The sequence below is a fragment of the Eucyclogobius newberryi genome, unplaced genomic scaffold (genome assembly GCF_026437365.1).
Source record: "Eucyclogobius newberryi isolate DKJ021-1_F unplaced genomic scaffold, fEucNew1.0.hap1 SCAF_3, whole genome shotgun sequence".
NCBI classification, from domain to species: domain Eukaryota; kingdom Metazoa; phylum Chordata; class Actinopteri; order Gobiiformes; family Gobiidae; genus Eucyclogobius; species Eucyclogobius newberryi.
Window position 1 is genome coordinate 10,012,895 of NW_027315945.1, and position 17,150 is coordinate 10,030,044.

The 17,150-nt window shown below is 43.6% G+C and overlaps 1 protein-coding gene across 1 annotated transcript; it reads left to right on the forward strand.

The window, feature by feature from the left end:
* The first annotated feature begins 1,710 nt into the window (after window positions 1–1,710).
* Window positions 1,711–15,863, forward strand: onecutl (one cut domain, family member, like). Its single transcript, XM_072461011.1, has 3 exons — window positions 1,711–1,860; window positions 2,255–3,581; window positions 13,325–15,863. The coding sequence occupies exons 2-3, from the start codon at window positions 2,573–2,575 to the stop codon at window positions 13,633–13,635; spliced, it is 1,320 nt and encodes a 439-aa protein (XP_072317112.1). The 5' UTR covers window positions 1,711–1,860; window positions 2,255–2,572; the 3' UTR covers window positions 13,636–15,863.
* Window positions 15,864–17,150: the final 1,287 nt, after the last annotated feature.

Below are 17,150 nucleotides of genomic sequence, written 5' to 3' on the forward strand. Positions count from 1 at the left end.
AGCAGCAGCAGCAGCAGCAGCAGCAGCAGCAGCAGCAGCAGCAGCAGCAGCAGCAGCAGCAGCAGCAGCAGCAGCAGCAGCAGCAGCAGCAGCAGCAGCGGGGCCCGTACGTGGCGTGTGCACCGTGCGCGTTCCAGCTACACTCTGCGCGTTCCCGGTAGAGTCTTTCTTTTCTTTCTCTGCAGCCGCGGCGGGTCGAGAGGTCTGGTGGAAGAGAGGGTCACATTGATCCGGAGTGTTGAGAGAATGGTGAGTGGTGATTAAGAGCGCGGCTAAACGGGCTCCACTTGACTGCTTTATTCGACAAAGTTACAAAATACATACTTAGGGGGTGTAGTCTTTACGCGCATGTCCGTTTACGCATAATCATAAATGCAAATGCAGTGCAAAAACGCAAATTTGTGTATTGGAGAAACGGGAAAGGCATCCAACTTTGTGATCAAATCTATAATCATTCGTTTGTTTTGTGTTCTATGATAAATAATAAGGGCTCCGTGACAAGCATTGGACCCCACGATCAGTCCATACAAATAATCAATTGCCCTGACACACTTTTCATTGATTCATATGGATTTATTATGTATAATTAGTCCATGTTTACATCCTTGATCGTGTGAACCAAAGAATATCCCAGCTTCCATTCAGGTTGTCATCCATCATTATAATATACATTTGAAATAAACGATCAGCAAGATAATATAATAACCAAAAGCATATTTATGTGTCACTTATTACTATGATTTATGGACTTTCCAACCTAACTTGGTTCATTAGCCATCATCTATTTTTATTTTTTCAAGTCAAGTATTTTAGTTTATTCTTTCGATTTGCTATTTTTCTTTCTTTCTTTTTTGAAATTATAACAGCATTTTTTTGTGCGTAAAATGCGTAACGCGAGCTAAAAACAACAAAAACAACAAAAACTTCTACTGCTCGTGGCTCGTGTGCAGCACTGCCCCTTTGTCTTGCGAAAACGTAAAATAAATCAAACCCTTGCCGGACAATGTTAAATGATAGTGGGCTAATAACTGGAGTGAAACGTGGATGGATCACCTTTTGCAACGCGCCCGTAGTAGATACATAAAGCGGGACAAAACCCGGTGAGCACCCATTGATCACGCGCTACAGCAAAGAGCCGAGCGCAGCAGAATGACGCGCCTCACGCATATTTCATAAGTCCGCGCATTGCAATCAGCTGCGGCGTGAGCTTAACCTGTGGGGTTATGAGAAAGGGTGGATCTCCAGCCTCCACAAATCCCGGGCCCCTCCTCTACAAAAAAAACACACCCACCCCCCCACAAAAAAAAAAATACTCCAATCCCTCCCACCGGAGAGAAAGGGTTAATTGGAGTAGGAATTTCATCGCACATCTGTCAGATTTTTAAGGCCGTGACGCACTGGACGCGGGGAGTCAATGCGAGCCGAGCGAGTCAAGGGGGAGGAGGAGGCAGAAAGAGTTGGTGCGCAGATCGATGAAGTGGCAGGCAGAGGGAACGAGGAGGAGGAGGAAGAAAATCTCACGAGATAATGAAAGAAAGAGCGGAGGGCTGCTAGTGTAAGAGCGAGAACATACTGTAGGTGCTGCGAAATACGAGGACCGAGACCGCGAACGGGACTAAAAAGAAAGAGAGAGAGAACCGGGGTCTTCCCTTTTTTTGGGGGGGTTGTTGTCGTCTCCCCCTCTATCGGTTTTGGGCTTTTATGTGTGCGCTCGCTCTGGATACGGTGAATGTATCACCTCGGGGCGCTGCGCGGACCAATAGTGTGAATCTGCAGGGGCTGCTCGGCGACACAATCGGGGGGAGATGCACCGGACGGACAACAGCCGAGGACGCGCTCTGAGAAGGGGAGAATAAAAAGGTAGGCTTCTTCCGGCGCCTTGTGGATCGTTTAAAGGTTGTGGATTTTTTTTTATTCCCCAAAACGCATCGCCGCGATGCAGAGTCGAATCGCGGGGGGGGGGAGAAGGCGGCGTCATAAGGGGATGCTTCGTGTAAACTTTGCGTAAATCTCGCATCCCGAGCCCGGACCGCTTCCCCGGTAACGGCAAGTGTTTCCGTGCGCTGTAGCCACGTAACGCGCGGACACAATTTAATGTGATTCTATTTCTGTTTGACCTTTCGCGGAGTTCGTAAATGTGTTTTTTGCAAGTGGTGTGTTTCTTTGTGTGCGAGCGTTAAAGTAAAAAAAAGAAAAAAAGAAAAAAGAAAAGAAAAAGCCGATTGACTAACGCTGCCGTGTTTGTCTCACGCAGGCACAAAAGCAGGAGCACCGAGCTGAGCACCAAAGACACAATCAAACCGCACACGCACAAGTAAAAGAAGACAAAAACACCGCACCTGCTCTAGTGAACCTGTTTACGCGGAGTTTGGAGGAGTTTGAAGACAGTACTTAACGTTATCAGATAATTAATTAGACACCCCATAAGCCCGGAAATCAATTAATTCACCAATCAATAAATCCATAGTCTGGTGTAACAAGAGAGCTTCCAGACTGTTAGCGTGGCGGCTCGACAACAATAACAAGACAAGAGGGCGCCCATTTGAAGAATCTTCCCCCCCCGTGGAGCACCATGGATGCGATAGGGGAGATGTCGTTGCACAGCCACCCGGAGCTGGCGCACAGTCAGGACGGCCGATCCATGCTGCACACCCGCGATCTCTCTGCCGCGTTCCCCCGGCCTTCCCTCGGGGGTCCCGCCATGTCCCTGGAGCCCGAACACCGTCCCCCAACCTTTGACCACTCCATGTCAGCTCTGGGTTACAGCGGAGATTCCCCCTCCAGTGCGGGCACCACCTACACCACCCTGACGCCCTTGCAGCCGTTTGATGACAAGTTCCACCATCATCACCACCACCACCCATGCCTGCCTGTGAGCAACGTTATTGGCAGCTTTACTCTCATGAGGGAGGACAGGGGACTGGGGGGGAACTTCTACAACCCCTATGGCAAGGATCTGGCAATGTCCCAAAGTCTGTCGCCCCCTTCTGCAGCCACCTCCATGCACGGGTACGGCGCCCTTGGCAACGCCGCCAACACCAACCAAATGATCCACGGTGGGTATGATGTCCACGGGGGAAACATCTTCTGCCGGACGTCCGATTTCGCCCGAGAGATGTCCCCCCCAGGCCTCGGAGATGCTTCTCATCAGCTCAACAAAATGGACGCCCACCAGCACCCTGCCAGCCACCACCACCCGCACCTTTACAGCCAGCACTACCAGCCACACCATCACCCCAGCAGCCAGCAGAACACCGCCAAGATGGAGCACCCCGCGTCCTCCCCGGGCGAGGGCATGCTTTCCGGGTCACAGGTGGGCGTAGGAGCCAATGGAGGTGGCGGTGAAGAGATCAACACCAGAGACGTGGCCCAGAGGATCATCACAGAGCTGAAGAGGTACAGCATCCCCCAGGCTATCTTCGCTGAGAGGGTTCTGTGCCGGTCGCAAGGCACTCTGTCTGACCTCCTGAGGAACCCCAAGCCCTGGGGCAAGCTCAAGTCAGGCCGCGAGACCTTCAAGAGGATGTCCCGCTGGCTGCAGGAGCCCGAGTTTCAAAGGATGGCCTCGCTCCGGCTGGAGGGTAAGATCTGCCTTTGCTCTCTTGTCTCCTTCACTTCTTCCACTCTGGAAAACATGTGCACTGCAATACACAGACACTGGCTGCATTGTGTTTTCCCCTAACGCCTTCTTTCACCTCAAAAAAATATCTGCTCTCCAGCCATCAGTATGCAGCTCAGGCACTACTACGAGACAACCACAGGCATCATACTCATGCCTCACTACTTTTTTATGATTTAGGTCATTTGCTATTGCACTGTGAACACAAATTAATCCAAGCACAGAGTAGTTTGTTCGAAAAATGTTCAATAAAATAAAATAAATCCCATGTCAAAAACCAAATAGGCAGGAACAAAAACAAGATCACACAAGACAAGTATGAACAAGCAGACATTCAAATTGACCAAACTGAAACTCAAATGGACAAAAATTAGCCATGAATGCATGTAGCAGGGTAATGAATATGACAACATGAATAGCAGCAATGTAACCCTGAAGTGAGGCTATTTGGGGCCTTTTTTGACAATTATTTAGGAGCAGTACTTTATCCAAGGTGCCAAGGTTGCAAAACAGTGATGACTAATAGAGGTTAAGCCTTTATAGCATGTAGCAAATGTAGTAAACGTTGCAATCGAGCATTGGCTGGAAAATTAGTTTTTGACGTCATTATTATGAATATTTAGAATACTTTCATTTATCTAAGCTACAATATTTATACTGTACAGGCAAAATGTATAAATGTTGTGCTTGAATTTACACATAGGTCCCCTTGTTGGTATATTGTTTTGATCTGGTGGCAGAACTGCATTGTTTTGCAGTTGCTAATGTGTCCCTATGCTGAAATGGTGTCCAAGCGAGATTCTTCCAATAGCATTCATCGTGCTACTAGTTTGACTGCTACTGTTTTGCTTGTAGATGTGTACGAGTGACTTAACCGTTTAGTTCGCATTTACACAACCACCTCTCTTTGCTTTTATTGCTTTGTGTATACCTAAACAGCTTGGACAATTCCCATTTAACTGTATTTTGGAGGTCTGCCTGGCCCCGAAAAGAGGCCATATGTGCTGCTCCTTTGTTTACCTAGCTCCCAAACAGCTCTTATTGATTTGTACAGTAGCTACAATAAAAAGCCACAGACATTTGCCCTCCTCTTAAATGAACCATGAAGATCAGCTTGAGCAGCGGCGTGGCAATTTAATCGCTTTTGAGTCCGCGAAATAATTTGCGCAGATATGCCATTCTGGAGAGATTGATTAATGCGAGCTGTGATTTATATCTGGCTGGCAAAGGGAGTTGATGTAAATGACTTGAGCCCATGCCAGACGCCTTTTATCAGCGTCGTCACCTGGGCAATTACAGTGGGGCTAAATGTTGATCACGAGAGGAGTTTGGAGGTTTGCGAGGCTGAAATGTTTGGGATTGCATCGAAATGGGGTATTCAACAGGGCTGATTTATCAACAAGAGGTTTCCCATGGGTGCTTGAAATCCTTGGAAAAGCTTATAAATAATTAGGAGAGGAAAGTACCGGTAGGTGTGTGCGTCTGCTGTTGCCGTTTATAGAGTGTATATGGTTCCAAAGACATTATACTTTCTCTGGAGTCATTTTCTAAACTGTCTCTAAGTGTAGTATAGTATATTTGTTTTCTTTGATAATGTGCTAAAAATAATGGCCTATTTATGGGTTTCATCTTCTTGTTATAGGCAATGTTTGGGGGACATTTCTTCTCATTCAAAAGATTAATTATTTGGTTTTAAATTGTTCATCGCTATGGCAACAGTCCTAATTTCTCATCACTCTTAAACCGATGTATAGACTCACCGCCGTTAGTAGCAGTGGAAGCATCAGTAATAGCAGCAGTAATACAAGTATCAGCAGCACAGTAGCAAGTAGTAGCTTTGTATCTTACATTTACGTCACGCTTATGATTAAATCTCATAACCTATTCTACTTGTTCTACTTTTGAAATGTACATTTTGCATTATTTCATAATTGTTTAGGCAAATAATGAAAAAAATATGAACACTAAGCCCATCCTTTCAAAAATCCTGGTAAAATGGCAAAACCCGATGCAAATATATATTTCGTAACATGCCATACCTCAGTAATTAATTAAACATTCAGTATGTTCAGCAGACACAGGATCAAAGACAAACAGGAAGTTGCACAAAATCTCTGCCGACTAGAAGCCTTTGCCAATTGCAATTATCCAGCACCACTGAATTCTGAGCATAGTAATCAATAATTGAACTGGCCCAGCCTTGTTGCCCCACTGCATTCTGGGTAGGGATGATTTTTTTTTTTTTGAAAGGCACATGGTAATCTGGCGCTTGACATTTAATATTCTTTGGGGATGTGGATTGAAGACACGACAGAGCGCTGTACAGTGCCATGTTACAGTGTTGTCGGCCCTCTGGGAGCCGGGGGGCCCATATGATACACGGGGCAGAGAAAGAGATCCAAGTGAACACGGTAATATGAGCCGAGCTGGGTCGAGCGCGTGCTGCCCACCGGGGGTTTGGGCGAGGACTGCGTGTCGGCCAGCCAGCCTGGTTCATCAGTGCTACTCGCTTTCTGTCAGCAGCTCCACTGATTAAGCCTGGAGACACAATAGGGTTCATAGGTAATGATTGTGCACTCTTGCAATCCCTTCACAATTATTGATCTTTGATTGTTTGGCTGTGGGAGCACATGTGTACATCCTCCATTCAGCAAAACGCTACGGCAATCACAGCCCTGGCACTTAGCTCAAGATGAGTTATCTGTGAAACTCGGCCGCGATGCTGAGTAAACTGGTTAAGATGAAATTAGAGGTGTTGTACCTTGTATGCAAATGAGCTCAAACAATCACACGGAGACATAAAGTACACTGATTACTATGTAATCGCATTTTTGTAATAAACTACTTATTAGGGACAGTGCTCCCTTTTATGGAACATGCTGTGAGATAGTCATATTGTTATTGCGATGTTCTAAATTTACTCGTCGAAAGACAATAGAATCTAGCATAATGCAATGTGTACCGTTTGTAACTGGTATTTATTTGATTCAAGTATCATTTGTATCCACAATGTGAATAGCCATTTGAAAAAAGTAAATTTGAAAACGGAGGGATCAATAAAATTACCACATCAAAATTTGTATTGCTATATTTTGCATTGAAGGTATATTTTAATATAATTGTCAGTAATTGATTGGTGAAATGTGCTTTATTTACATTGTGTATTCCTGTTTCCCCGCTTTACAAACACAAACATAATTTTAACGAGTCAGTGCTCCAGATCCCAGCAGCCGATCAATCAGACTCATAAAATATTTAAGTCCCTACACAGAGAAGTGTGCTAATGTTCGACAATGCCTCTCTCTCTACCAACACACTCTGAAATTGCATATTTAGTTCTTGGCAAAGCCGCACTTTGGACAGCTCGGCACTTTTCTACATAACCTACTTTTCGAAAGGGGGTTGTTGTTTTTCCCCCCTGGCCAACCCCCTTTTGTTTAATTACAAGCCTCTATTGATTTCCATGGGAAAGAGCAGCATGCCTTGCCCACACACACCTCTGCTCGGCCGCTTTGGCAAAATCAAGACTGGAATTAGAATGCAGCGCGGCCTGTGTTTCTGAGAGGAGGATTGCTCCAGAGCTCAACCTCCGCTTCACGCCTCAACTTTAAGATGATCCAACATAATGCAGCTCGCTTAAAGACATAGAAGGCTCTTTTGGGGCTGACAGAGGACCGCCATTTCTCTCAGTCTTGTATTGAAAATAAAAAAAAATGATTGGCTGCTGCTGCTATCGGTTTATCTGGCAGTGAATTGGGACTCCAGTATTAATCAAATCATCGAACTGATTGCATTACATAATCATTTGCGTTCTGCCCTATTCACCTTCTAATCACAGCATTTCGCTGAATTTTACTGTTCCGTTGTGTGTTCCCGTGATTAAATCTTCTTTTTTAGGAATAGGGCTTGAGTAGATTTAGCACAACCAACTGTTTATCTCAAAGCACTGGCTGCATTTAAATGAGCATCCACAATACCATCAGCCCATTGTCCCACGCAATTATACCACTGACAGTGACATTTCACCTGCTGGTCACATTCACTTAGAAAACACATACCAGATACGACAGAGGCAACGTATTGTATCTCAAATGATTTAAATAGGTATAAAAAAAGGATTTTATTTTGAGTTACTTTTTGGCTTTACGAGTTTGTATGCTCACAGTGTAAATATATGATTGCAAGGACTTAGGAAATGTGGACAAATATTTCATTCCACTATGTTTGTGTGTGTGTGTGTGTGTGTGTGTGTGTGATTTTGATTATTTGTTAAGCACGAAGCATTTATTGGTAGTACATACACAAAATATTTGTATTAATACACTGCACATACAATGATAATAACTAAAATAATACCCACAGTCCATTGTACCAGATGTCTCTGTCCTTATGATGCTAACTGTTATCCACGTTTTATCATTTTTATCACGTTTTATTAAAAAAAAGAAATTGCACAACAGAAGCAAACTGAAGGTGACAATGAGAAGCAAAGTAAAAATGTAAAACCTTAATCTAAATATTGACTACAGCGTTTTGAAGCTGTGAAAAAGCTGCAAAGGCCGTAGTTTAGACCTCTACAAACTGGCTCTAAAGTGCAAGCATTGATTTTTTTATGCTGCAAAATAGGTCAACTTAACAAACAATTAGCATTTAATTGTTAATCATCAGCCTCATATCATAAACCCATACATTTATTTTAAGAGAATGTAATGATTAGCTTGCTCAATTGTGTGTTTATAGTTTTTAATTGTACGTTTATGTTTATTTAAATCTGTCTGTCCTCAGTCCTAACTCTATTGTACATTATTTAAATCAATTGCGCCCAGAATGATGATTCATTGATTAATCACTTAGCATAGTCCCCAATGTGTGATTCTAGATAGTGAAACCCCATTTGCTGAGTCCTGTTTGGTACCGTTCTGCAGCCTCTATCAGATGCATGTGTGGAGGAGCCAATCAGGATTTAGTCGGTAGAAGCAGTCGGGGATAAAGACCGAAAAATGGCCATGCCCTGACACTTAAAGTCGAGGAGTGGTGTACGGCGTGGAGGAGGGGGGGGGATCACAGACTATAACTTTAAAGATGATGGCTGAAGCCCTTGACTAAAGGTCTAAATGAATAAGAAAGGTCAATGCGGTTTACGTGTCGGCTACGGTGACTGCACCAACCCCCACCGCAATGAAAGCCTCAAAGTAACCTCCGAATCTTTTCCGTTTTTTTTTTTCCCCCTCCGCCAAAGGTCACCAATCGGAATAATTTACATAGCGCGGACCAGGCCCGCCAAACGAACCACGTTGATATTGTTTTTTTTATCTTGCCATCGCAGCCGTTCTCCCGTACAACCTCAGCACCTCCACTTTGGCGCTGAAGGGGTTAACCAGCCTCTGTGGGTCGAGGAGTCTGAGCCGCACAGATTTAATCAATAATTTCTATCAGCCCCTGGCCCAAGAAATCAGCAGGGGGTGGGCGAGGGGCGGGGAAGGGGGGCTGGAGGGGGGGTTGGATGCAGGGAGGACATGGAAGGAGGGGTTTGGGCTGGGAGGGGTATCGGCGGCTGGTGGAGGTGATGCGGTGAGGGCTGTAGGGTGAGACGCCGGGGGGTAGGGAAAGGGCTTTCGATCACGTTTCAGCAACACGAGACAAGGGCATACATCATGATTAGGGGCTGTTCCCACGATCATATAAGCCTATAGGGGAATATTTATGTCTCGGAAAAGTAGCCCCACGCAACAGCGATTTATAGCATGGTAATTGTAAGCCTTTTACACATGATTACAGCATAAGGAAGCATTTACTTAATGGTTGGAGTTGTGATTGGCGAGGAAAGGGGAGGGGCGCCAATAGCTAAATGTGGCGACTCAATTGACAAAATATTTCGATTATGATGACTCCCCGCCGATCGAAGTTGATTATGATATGTACATCCTCATTTACGTTGCTGAAGTCAGTGTACAATGTGTGTGAATTTGTGCAAACCCCACTGAAGACAAAGTTAGGTGGTGCTAACTTTAACTGTGATATCTATCTAAAATAGTTCATTTTTGGTGACCTTGGAAATGTATAAAAAATCTATTGGTGGCACAGGGTCATAAGACAGTTTACTGCAAATATGTACCTTTTGGTATTTATGCCGTGTTGTCTGATGCTACAGACAACACAAGGATTAGATTGTTTTTTTTGTATTCGTCTCAAATTTTTCAGTATTAGAGATTAACTGTATTTTCCCTTTTACTTCTTTTTTTTAGTCAATTTATAGTTTTTAGTTTGAAACATAATATCCATTTTCTTTTAAAAGTTAGTGTCCGTACACAGGGTTGACGTAGCCGTCTTGCTTTGCTAAATTGTCTTTAATCCCGTCAGTCAAATTGTTCTGGAAATAGCACATTTGAAATAGACACGATTCTCCTCTTCTGCTAGACTTCTCCACATTACAGAGGTACAATTAATTTGGCGGTCGGGATTGGATGGGGGGGGAGCGAAGAGAAGCGCCAGGAATCCTCCAACAAGTCATAAATCCACGCTACAAGCCAGCCAGCTAGAGCTATCATGTCATTCCTTTCATTACTACATGGAGCTGTGAGTGCACCGCTGTATATACCTTCTATAGCTGCAGCCCCTTCTCCTCCCAACCCCCAACGCACAAATATTGATGGTGTTGGGAGGCCGTGAAAAATGTAGCATTTGAAAAAAATATAAAAAATTTCATTTTCTTGTAGCGTATTGACATGCCTTTGACGTCTCAGCCTGTTCGGGTTTTAATGAGACGTGGCTCAATAACTCTCAGAAATGCAAACGAGCAAACGGATCCCTAAAAGCAAGCGCCTGTAATCTCAAATTGACAAGAAAGCATTCCTTTTCCTCTACGTAATGATTTCGAAACGCACTCTGAATTTATTCAACTGGCTGGGCATCAAAGTACAAAACTAGCAATTTGGTGTGTTTGACCCCGCTGTGATCACGGCTGCGGTGATGGCACTGGTGAAGAAAAGATTGCAGTAAGGTCACTCTTATTTTGAGCTAATGAGAGATATTTGTTGCGGTGCGTTCAAGAGCCGGTCATACAGTAAACATCAGCAGCTGCAGGCCGCGGCGGTGTGAGATGTTTCTCAATGGGAAGATGTAAGCCAATCAAGTAGACGTGTCAGTGTTGCTCTGAGACTTAGAGGCAGCATCTCGGGTTTGTGTGGTTCCAAGTGGATCAGAAGAATATAGGATTTCAGGGTTATTGCTCGCTGATATCTCCATCTAATGAAGTCATTTTTCTGTCAATAATGGAGCGCCGTAAATCTTATTTTCTTAAAAGAAGTGAGGAAAATCAGTCAGCACTGCAAGATTACTCGAAGCATTTGAGTATTACCGAAAATAAAGTGTCATTTTCCTGATTTTTATGGATTTTACAGTCATGGGCTGAATGAGAGCAGTTCTTGGGAATGAAATTTGTGGTAATAGTGCGATTCAGTAGATAAGAGTATGATATTAGGAAAAATATTGGTGCTTCTTTGAGCTAGTATTTTAATAGATAAAAAATAACGGTAGGTATTACAAAATGTAGGCTACTTGGAAATGTGTCATTATAACAAAAATGAATTTTAACTTAATAAGTAGTACTGGGCTATTTTGCCTAAAATTATTTTTTTTCTTTCCAAAATTGTATTATTTCCCCCCACTTGTCTTCTAAAATGTTGCAGAACTACAGAAAATTGTCAAAACATTATAATTTGTTCTATTCAACTTGTAGTGTAGTTAATAACATGATTCATTAATGTTGATTTTGTTGTATGTAGACTGTCAGTAGAAGGCTTAAACAAAGTGCAAAAGCTAAAAGCAGATCAAGTGGGCTGTGTAATGTTAATATTGTATTGAAGTGATCATGTTGTAAATCATGGTCATGGAGGATATCTCTCTCCATAAAACAAACTAATCATAAGTGTTTGGGCTTATTTCACACAGAGGTAGACTGAGGGTCAACTGGTGTGGAATAAAATATGTCATTTGCACTTTCACAGCATTTAATTTGACATTGCAGAATCCCAAATTCGATTAATCGATTATCGCCAGCCCTATTAATGAGCGTAACTGAAATCATGTTTAAATATTGAAATAACCTGAGAATGTTTGAGCTCACACTCTACTTTCAGAATGAGTCCTATTGGCAGAACGTGTCCTGTTGGCAGAGCTAGCACTTGCTGGTTTTGTGAGTGTGTGTTGAGTGCATGTGTGTGGTTTGCTGCGCTGCACATAGCCCCATGCTTACACTTACAAATGCATCTGATACCATCAGCAAAACAGTCGCTCAGGCTCACAGTGCTGATTGAAACCTCTTCAAAGTGTGCATTTAGGTAATTGCACGACTCTCTCCCAAATATGTTTCAGTCCACTTAAGGCTTCTAAACACCCTGGGCAATGCCGAGTCGGCTTGTTTCACTCACCCCTGACGTAACCCGCCTTTAATAGAAAATAAATTAGTCCTCCCTAAAGTGATTATTGCTCACTCACTGCCGCCACATGTAAATGACTTTTATGAGAAACTAATGATGTCGGAGTGTCTACTAAGGGGAAAAGAGGATGTGTACGGGGGCGTGGAGGCTAGCATCGCACACAAATGCAGAGGTTTGTGTTGCACTTCCTGTAAATACGCCATTACAGCGCGTTGGGGGGTGAAAGGTTGAGTAGTGGATATGCAGAAGAAGAGGAAGGCGCAGGCTGAATTCCAAATGCGTGTCTGATTCTCAAAATGGATGTGAGCTCTACCCACACGCAAGCTATTCTTCTCATTCTTCTTGTCTCCTCTTGCGTGTGTTTTTTGCAGGGTCATTTTTTTATTTATTTATATTTTTTTATATTCCAGACTCCTCATGAGAAAATATTGATTATATAATTGGGCCACTGCAGCAGCAACACAAGAGCAGTGTTTAACCCAGACCCGCGCTTTTATTGTGTGCTTTTGAAAACTACACAGATGTCAAAACAGCAAATTACCACGCCACCTCAGAACCTCTTTGCTTTTATAACATTTAGAAATTAAGAACTTTGCCCAATTAGACTAAATATTAGACAGAAATAACGAGTCTATTGTCGTAAGTAACGTGAAAATCCCCTGTAAATGCTTTTGTTGGCTTTTTTAAAAGGTTGTCTAAAAATAGAAAAAACACACTCAAAAAATAAAATTGATAATAATAATTAGGGTCTTACAACCTAGCTACATGTTTTTCAAAAAAATAATAAAAAAACATGTTGGGAAGGTTTAGCAGGCATGTTCAGTGGTACCCTCGAGTGCCCGGTGTGTTTACTCTTGGTTTTGGATGATATATGTATTATCAAAAGATCATCCTAATACATTTTGCCTTTTAGTCTGCAGGGTTCAACATCAAACGGTGAGTAAAGACCGTAATGAAAACCTTGAGGAAAACTTAACAGCTTCGGCTCGGCTGTTATCTGTTTTATCCGTGCAGCCTACAGCAGCTCACTGGCAATAAGACGTGAGGGGCTGAACATCTTGATTCCTTTACAGCACAATGAAACAAGCTGCTGATTCATCTCTTTTAACTAATCAAAGTTGCTTAGCTAATCTGTTTTCTTTCAACAAACCCACTTGCTGTGAGCTTAATCCATTCGTCCTAGTTAGTCGGCCGGTCTGTTCGCTAACCCATTCTCCCTGTCCCTATTTTAATTTGCCATTTTTCTTTCTTATCCGTGTGTTTCCAGCCTGCAAGCGGAAGGAGCAGGAGCAGAGCAAAATGGAGCGCAATCAGGGCCCCAAGCGAACCCGGCTGGTGTTCACCGACTTGCAGAGGCGCACCCTCATGGCCATCTTCAGGGAGAACCACCGTCCAACCAAGGAGCTGCAGGTCACCATCTCCCAGCAGCTAGGCCTCGAGTTGTCCACGGTCAGCAACTTCTTCATGAACGCCCGCCGACGCAACCTCAACAAGTGGGCAGACGAGGGACGCCCATCCTCCACAGGGTCCTCAGGGTCCAGCGTTTCCTCCTCCGCGGTGTCCTGCAGCACGGCGTGAAGATGCTCCGACCAGAGGAAAGGGCAAGGGGGCACATAGACTGGTCTAAGGCAGAGATCAGCCGTAATAAATGTCCTCCTCGTTATTTGTAGGAGTGACGGAGCCAGCTATTTAGATGATTTTATGATGTATTGAAGCATTTTTTTCGAAACCAAAGTTGATTGCTCCCTTGAAATGAAAGGGAGCGGTATCCTATAGTGATATGAATGCAGGATGTGAGATCCTGCCTGTATAGTTCAAGGGTGCCAAGATGATTTGACTTCCGGAGGAGTCACACCCTTACATAGACACCATCTCATTGCATTATTTTGTAGAATAGAGATAATGAGGGTATCACAAATCAGGAGGAAGCATATTTTGGTGTACCTTCAAATCTATAGTCATCTCTCCAAATGTGAAGAATCAAGGGGGGCTGGAGAGTACCATTGTGTAACTTCTTTAATCAGAAGTGTTCACCATCATCCAAAGACGCTAATCCTCCCCAATATTATCCTGATTTTTTTCAAATCAAAGTGAAGGGAAAGGCATTTTTTATTATACAGTTTTTTCTGAATTTCTTAGCATGTGTTGTCGTGATGATGTTTCCCTGGACTGTACCTCAGTGTGTGAAGCCTGGAATAACACAGGGCTTCTTCAACGTCCCTGCTGTCAATCATTCACCATCAACTGGTTCCTTTCTTGAATTAATCAGAGTTTTCAAGAAGGAATCCCATTGGGTCATACCATTTTGCCGGGACTGAACAAGCGAATGCAAGGAGAAAGTGCCGGAAAGATGAAAAGAGACTTGGTTGGTGCAAAACACTGAAGACACTGAATGAGCTTCCATGCAACAAAGCTCACAGCCATTTCTGTCTCACATTTAAGCCAAAAAATAAGAAAATATTTCGCCAAAAGTTCCAGAGGAAAACAGTACATCGGACACAATGTATAGTGATGTTGTAGTATTTTTTCTTTTTTTTCCTTTTCTTTTTCACTTGCATTTCCAACGATGGCTATACATCTCTGCTCCATGGCAAAACGTTTTTTTACAGATGTCTAGAAAATTTGAGGAGGAATGTAATTCTTTCTGCTCGTTTTGTACAGATTTCAAGCACATCACTATTTATAGATCACATTGGAAGTGCTAGGCTGTTGTTTAAGCCTTGCTGACGCCATTTCCTTTTCTTTTTTGTCCATTAAGGCTGGCTTTAACATGCCTCTTTATAGCCAAGTGAAGAAAGAACGTTTCAAATGCAATTGCTGATATGATCAACGTATTTATTAACGCATTAGGGTATTTATTGTTTTATTTTTGGTTATTTTCTTGTTATTTATTTAGTTATTTATTCATGCTATCTATATACTGTAAGTATTTATTTAATGATCCTATGTATGTCTGTGTGAAAACTGAAAACTTTTTCTGATGGGCACTTTTAGCTGTAGAATCCCATCGTAATACCAAAGATAAACATTGCCTCCCTGAATGTACGGCCTAAATCCCTGAACCCTGAACCCAGTCTGTACCCCACTCACTCAGTGAAGTTACGTGTCTGTCTGTAGGGCCAGGCTGTTTTTGTTTTACAACTATTGGGATTTCTTTGTTGCAACTGTCTCTGATGACACCAAGGCCAAAGCTTGTTTGAATGTTGTGCTAATAATGAGTAATAGTATAAATAATTACAGTAAAAATTATGACAATGATGATGTGGCATCTCGAAGACATCACAGGTTGCTACTAGTAAAGTGTTGTTCAGACCAATGCCATCTGGCAGAGTGCGTCGAGCATCTGGGGACCCACTAACAGCGCTGTCTGAAGGCCCTGAACGTCCACCCAGGTCGTCTAGAGCAGGTGTACCATGTGTCTGTCCAGGGACATGTGCGGTAGTGACCCCTCTCCATTTGCCCACCTGACTGCAATCCATCCTCTGGTCCCCAGTGCAGTCCTGACTCTGGTGTCTCCTGTGTGTCCGGCTCAGTGTGATACTCCTGTCCTCCACATGCCAACCCTTGCCAGTTGTCTCAGTTCCCAAACAGTTATCGGGGTTTAGTAATAATCATCTGGGGTTTTAAGAGGCATTTCTAAGCTTAAAGGTCATGGCGAGATTGTTGTAGGCTCTTACTTCTGAGGATTGGTGCATTGTCTGTGGTGGCCTGAATTTCCTTCTGATTAGAGTACATTTTAAGAGTACTGCTGCTCGTTTTGCACCTATTCCTGCTTTATCCAGAACTTCCTCCTAAATTTGATAAATCATTTTTCAGGCTTCGAAAAATGTATGGATTATTTGTCATTTCGAATATTGAAAGTTTCCTGTGGTGCTAAAGCATCCTATGTTTTAGGATGTCAGTTAAGACTCCTTGACCAGGGTTACTTTGTTCATGAAATTATTGTCGTTATGTACCAGCCAAGGCTTGATCTATGCAAGTTAACTTCTTGCAACCTTCTCCTGTTTTTTATTTATTTTTTTATTTTTTTTCAGCCAATATTTGGAACAATATTTTCTGGTCAAATTGCCCAAAAGCCTATACTTTGCCCCCAGCCAGTGCTGCCAAAGAGTGGCCTGTTCTCCACCCTTCCAGTCCTCTCTCTCCTGTCTTTAGCGTTGGAAGAGGCGCGGATAGCCTGGGCCCCCTTCACAGTGTGCACTTGAAAGACAGGCGGTCATGAAAGAAGCCATCGACTTTTTCACAGACTTCAAAGGGGAGGTTTTTTTTCATCCTGTCTCCTCTCCGGGTATCTGGTCTGGGGTCCGCTCTTGGCGAGACCTGTGGGCTTTAGGGGGCATTCAGAGGGGCGGGGGTAGATCAGAGAGGAGGCTGAATCATCGAGAATGAGGATAGTGGCAGGAGAGTGGGGAGGGAACAGGCTTTATTGGAGGAACAGGAGGTGTTGGGGTAGTGAGGCATAGAGCGGAATTAAACTTTAATGAGCAACAATTGTAAGCATGCTGAGAGTGGAGGGGAGCAGTGGTGGGGATGTGCACCAGAGTCTGTACTGGGGGGAGATAAATTAAAAATAAAAGAGGCTAGAGGCTCCTCTGCCAACCCCTGCTTGCTTCTGTCGTTGTATCAAAGGAGAGGTGACACCTTTCAGGTTTGCCTTTGTCTCGCAGACTCTGGGACTAGAATGGAGACAGGGCTGTTTGTAGTGAGCCACCTTCTGCTCTGTGTCAAACACTGGAGTGCTCCTTACAGAGTGGAGAGGAAGGCATAAACAAGGGGTCCAGTTGGCTGCAGCAGGTGCCCCACATTAACATTTTAGCCTGCGGCACCCTCTAGTGGCCTTCATATAAACTGTTGGTCCATGGCTGAGACAGTTAAAGGAGAATTGTTCAGGCCGAGGTCTTACAGTTAAGACAGGAAGATGTGTTCAAAGATTACTTCGAGATGCTGAAATCTCAGTGGGAGGATTTAAAAATTGGCCTAAAATACCTCTTACACCATGGATGTGGTGGTCTCTGTGATTACTGTCACCAAACTGTTTCCAGGGCAAGACATACTCAACTATATCTACAGCTTCATGTCATCGCATAAATGAT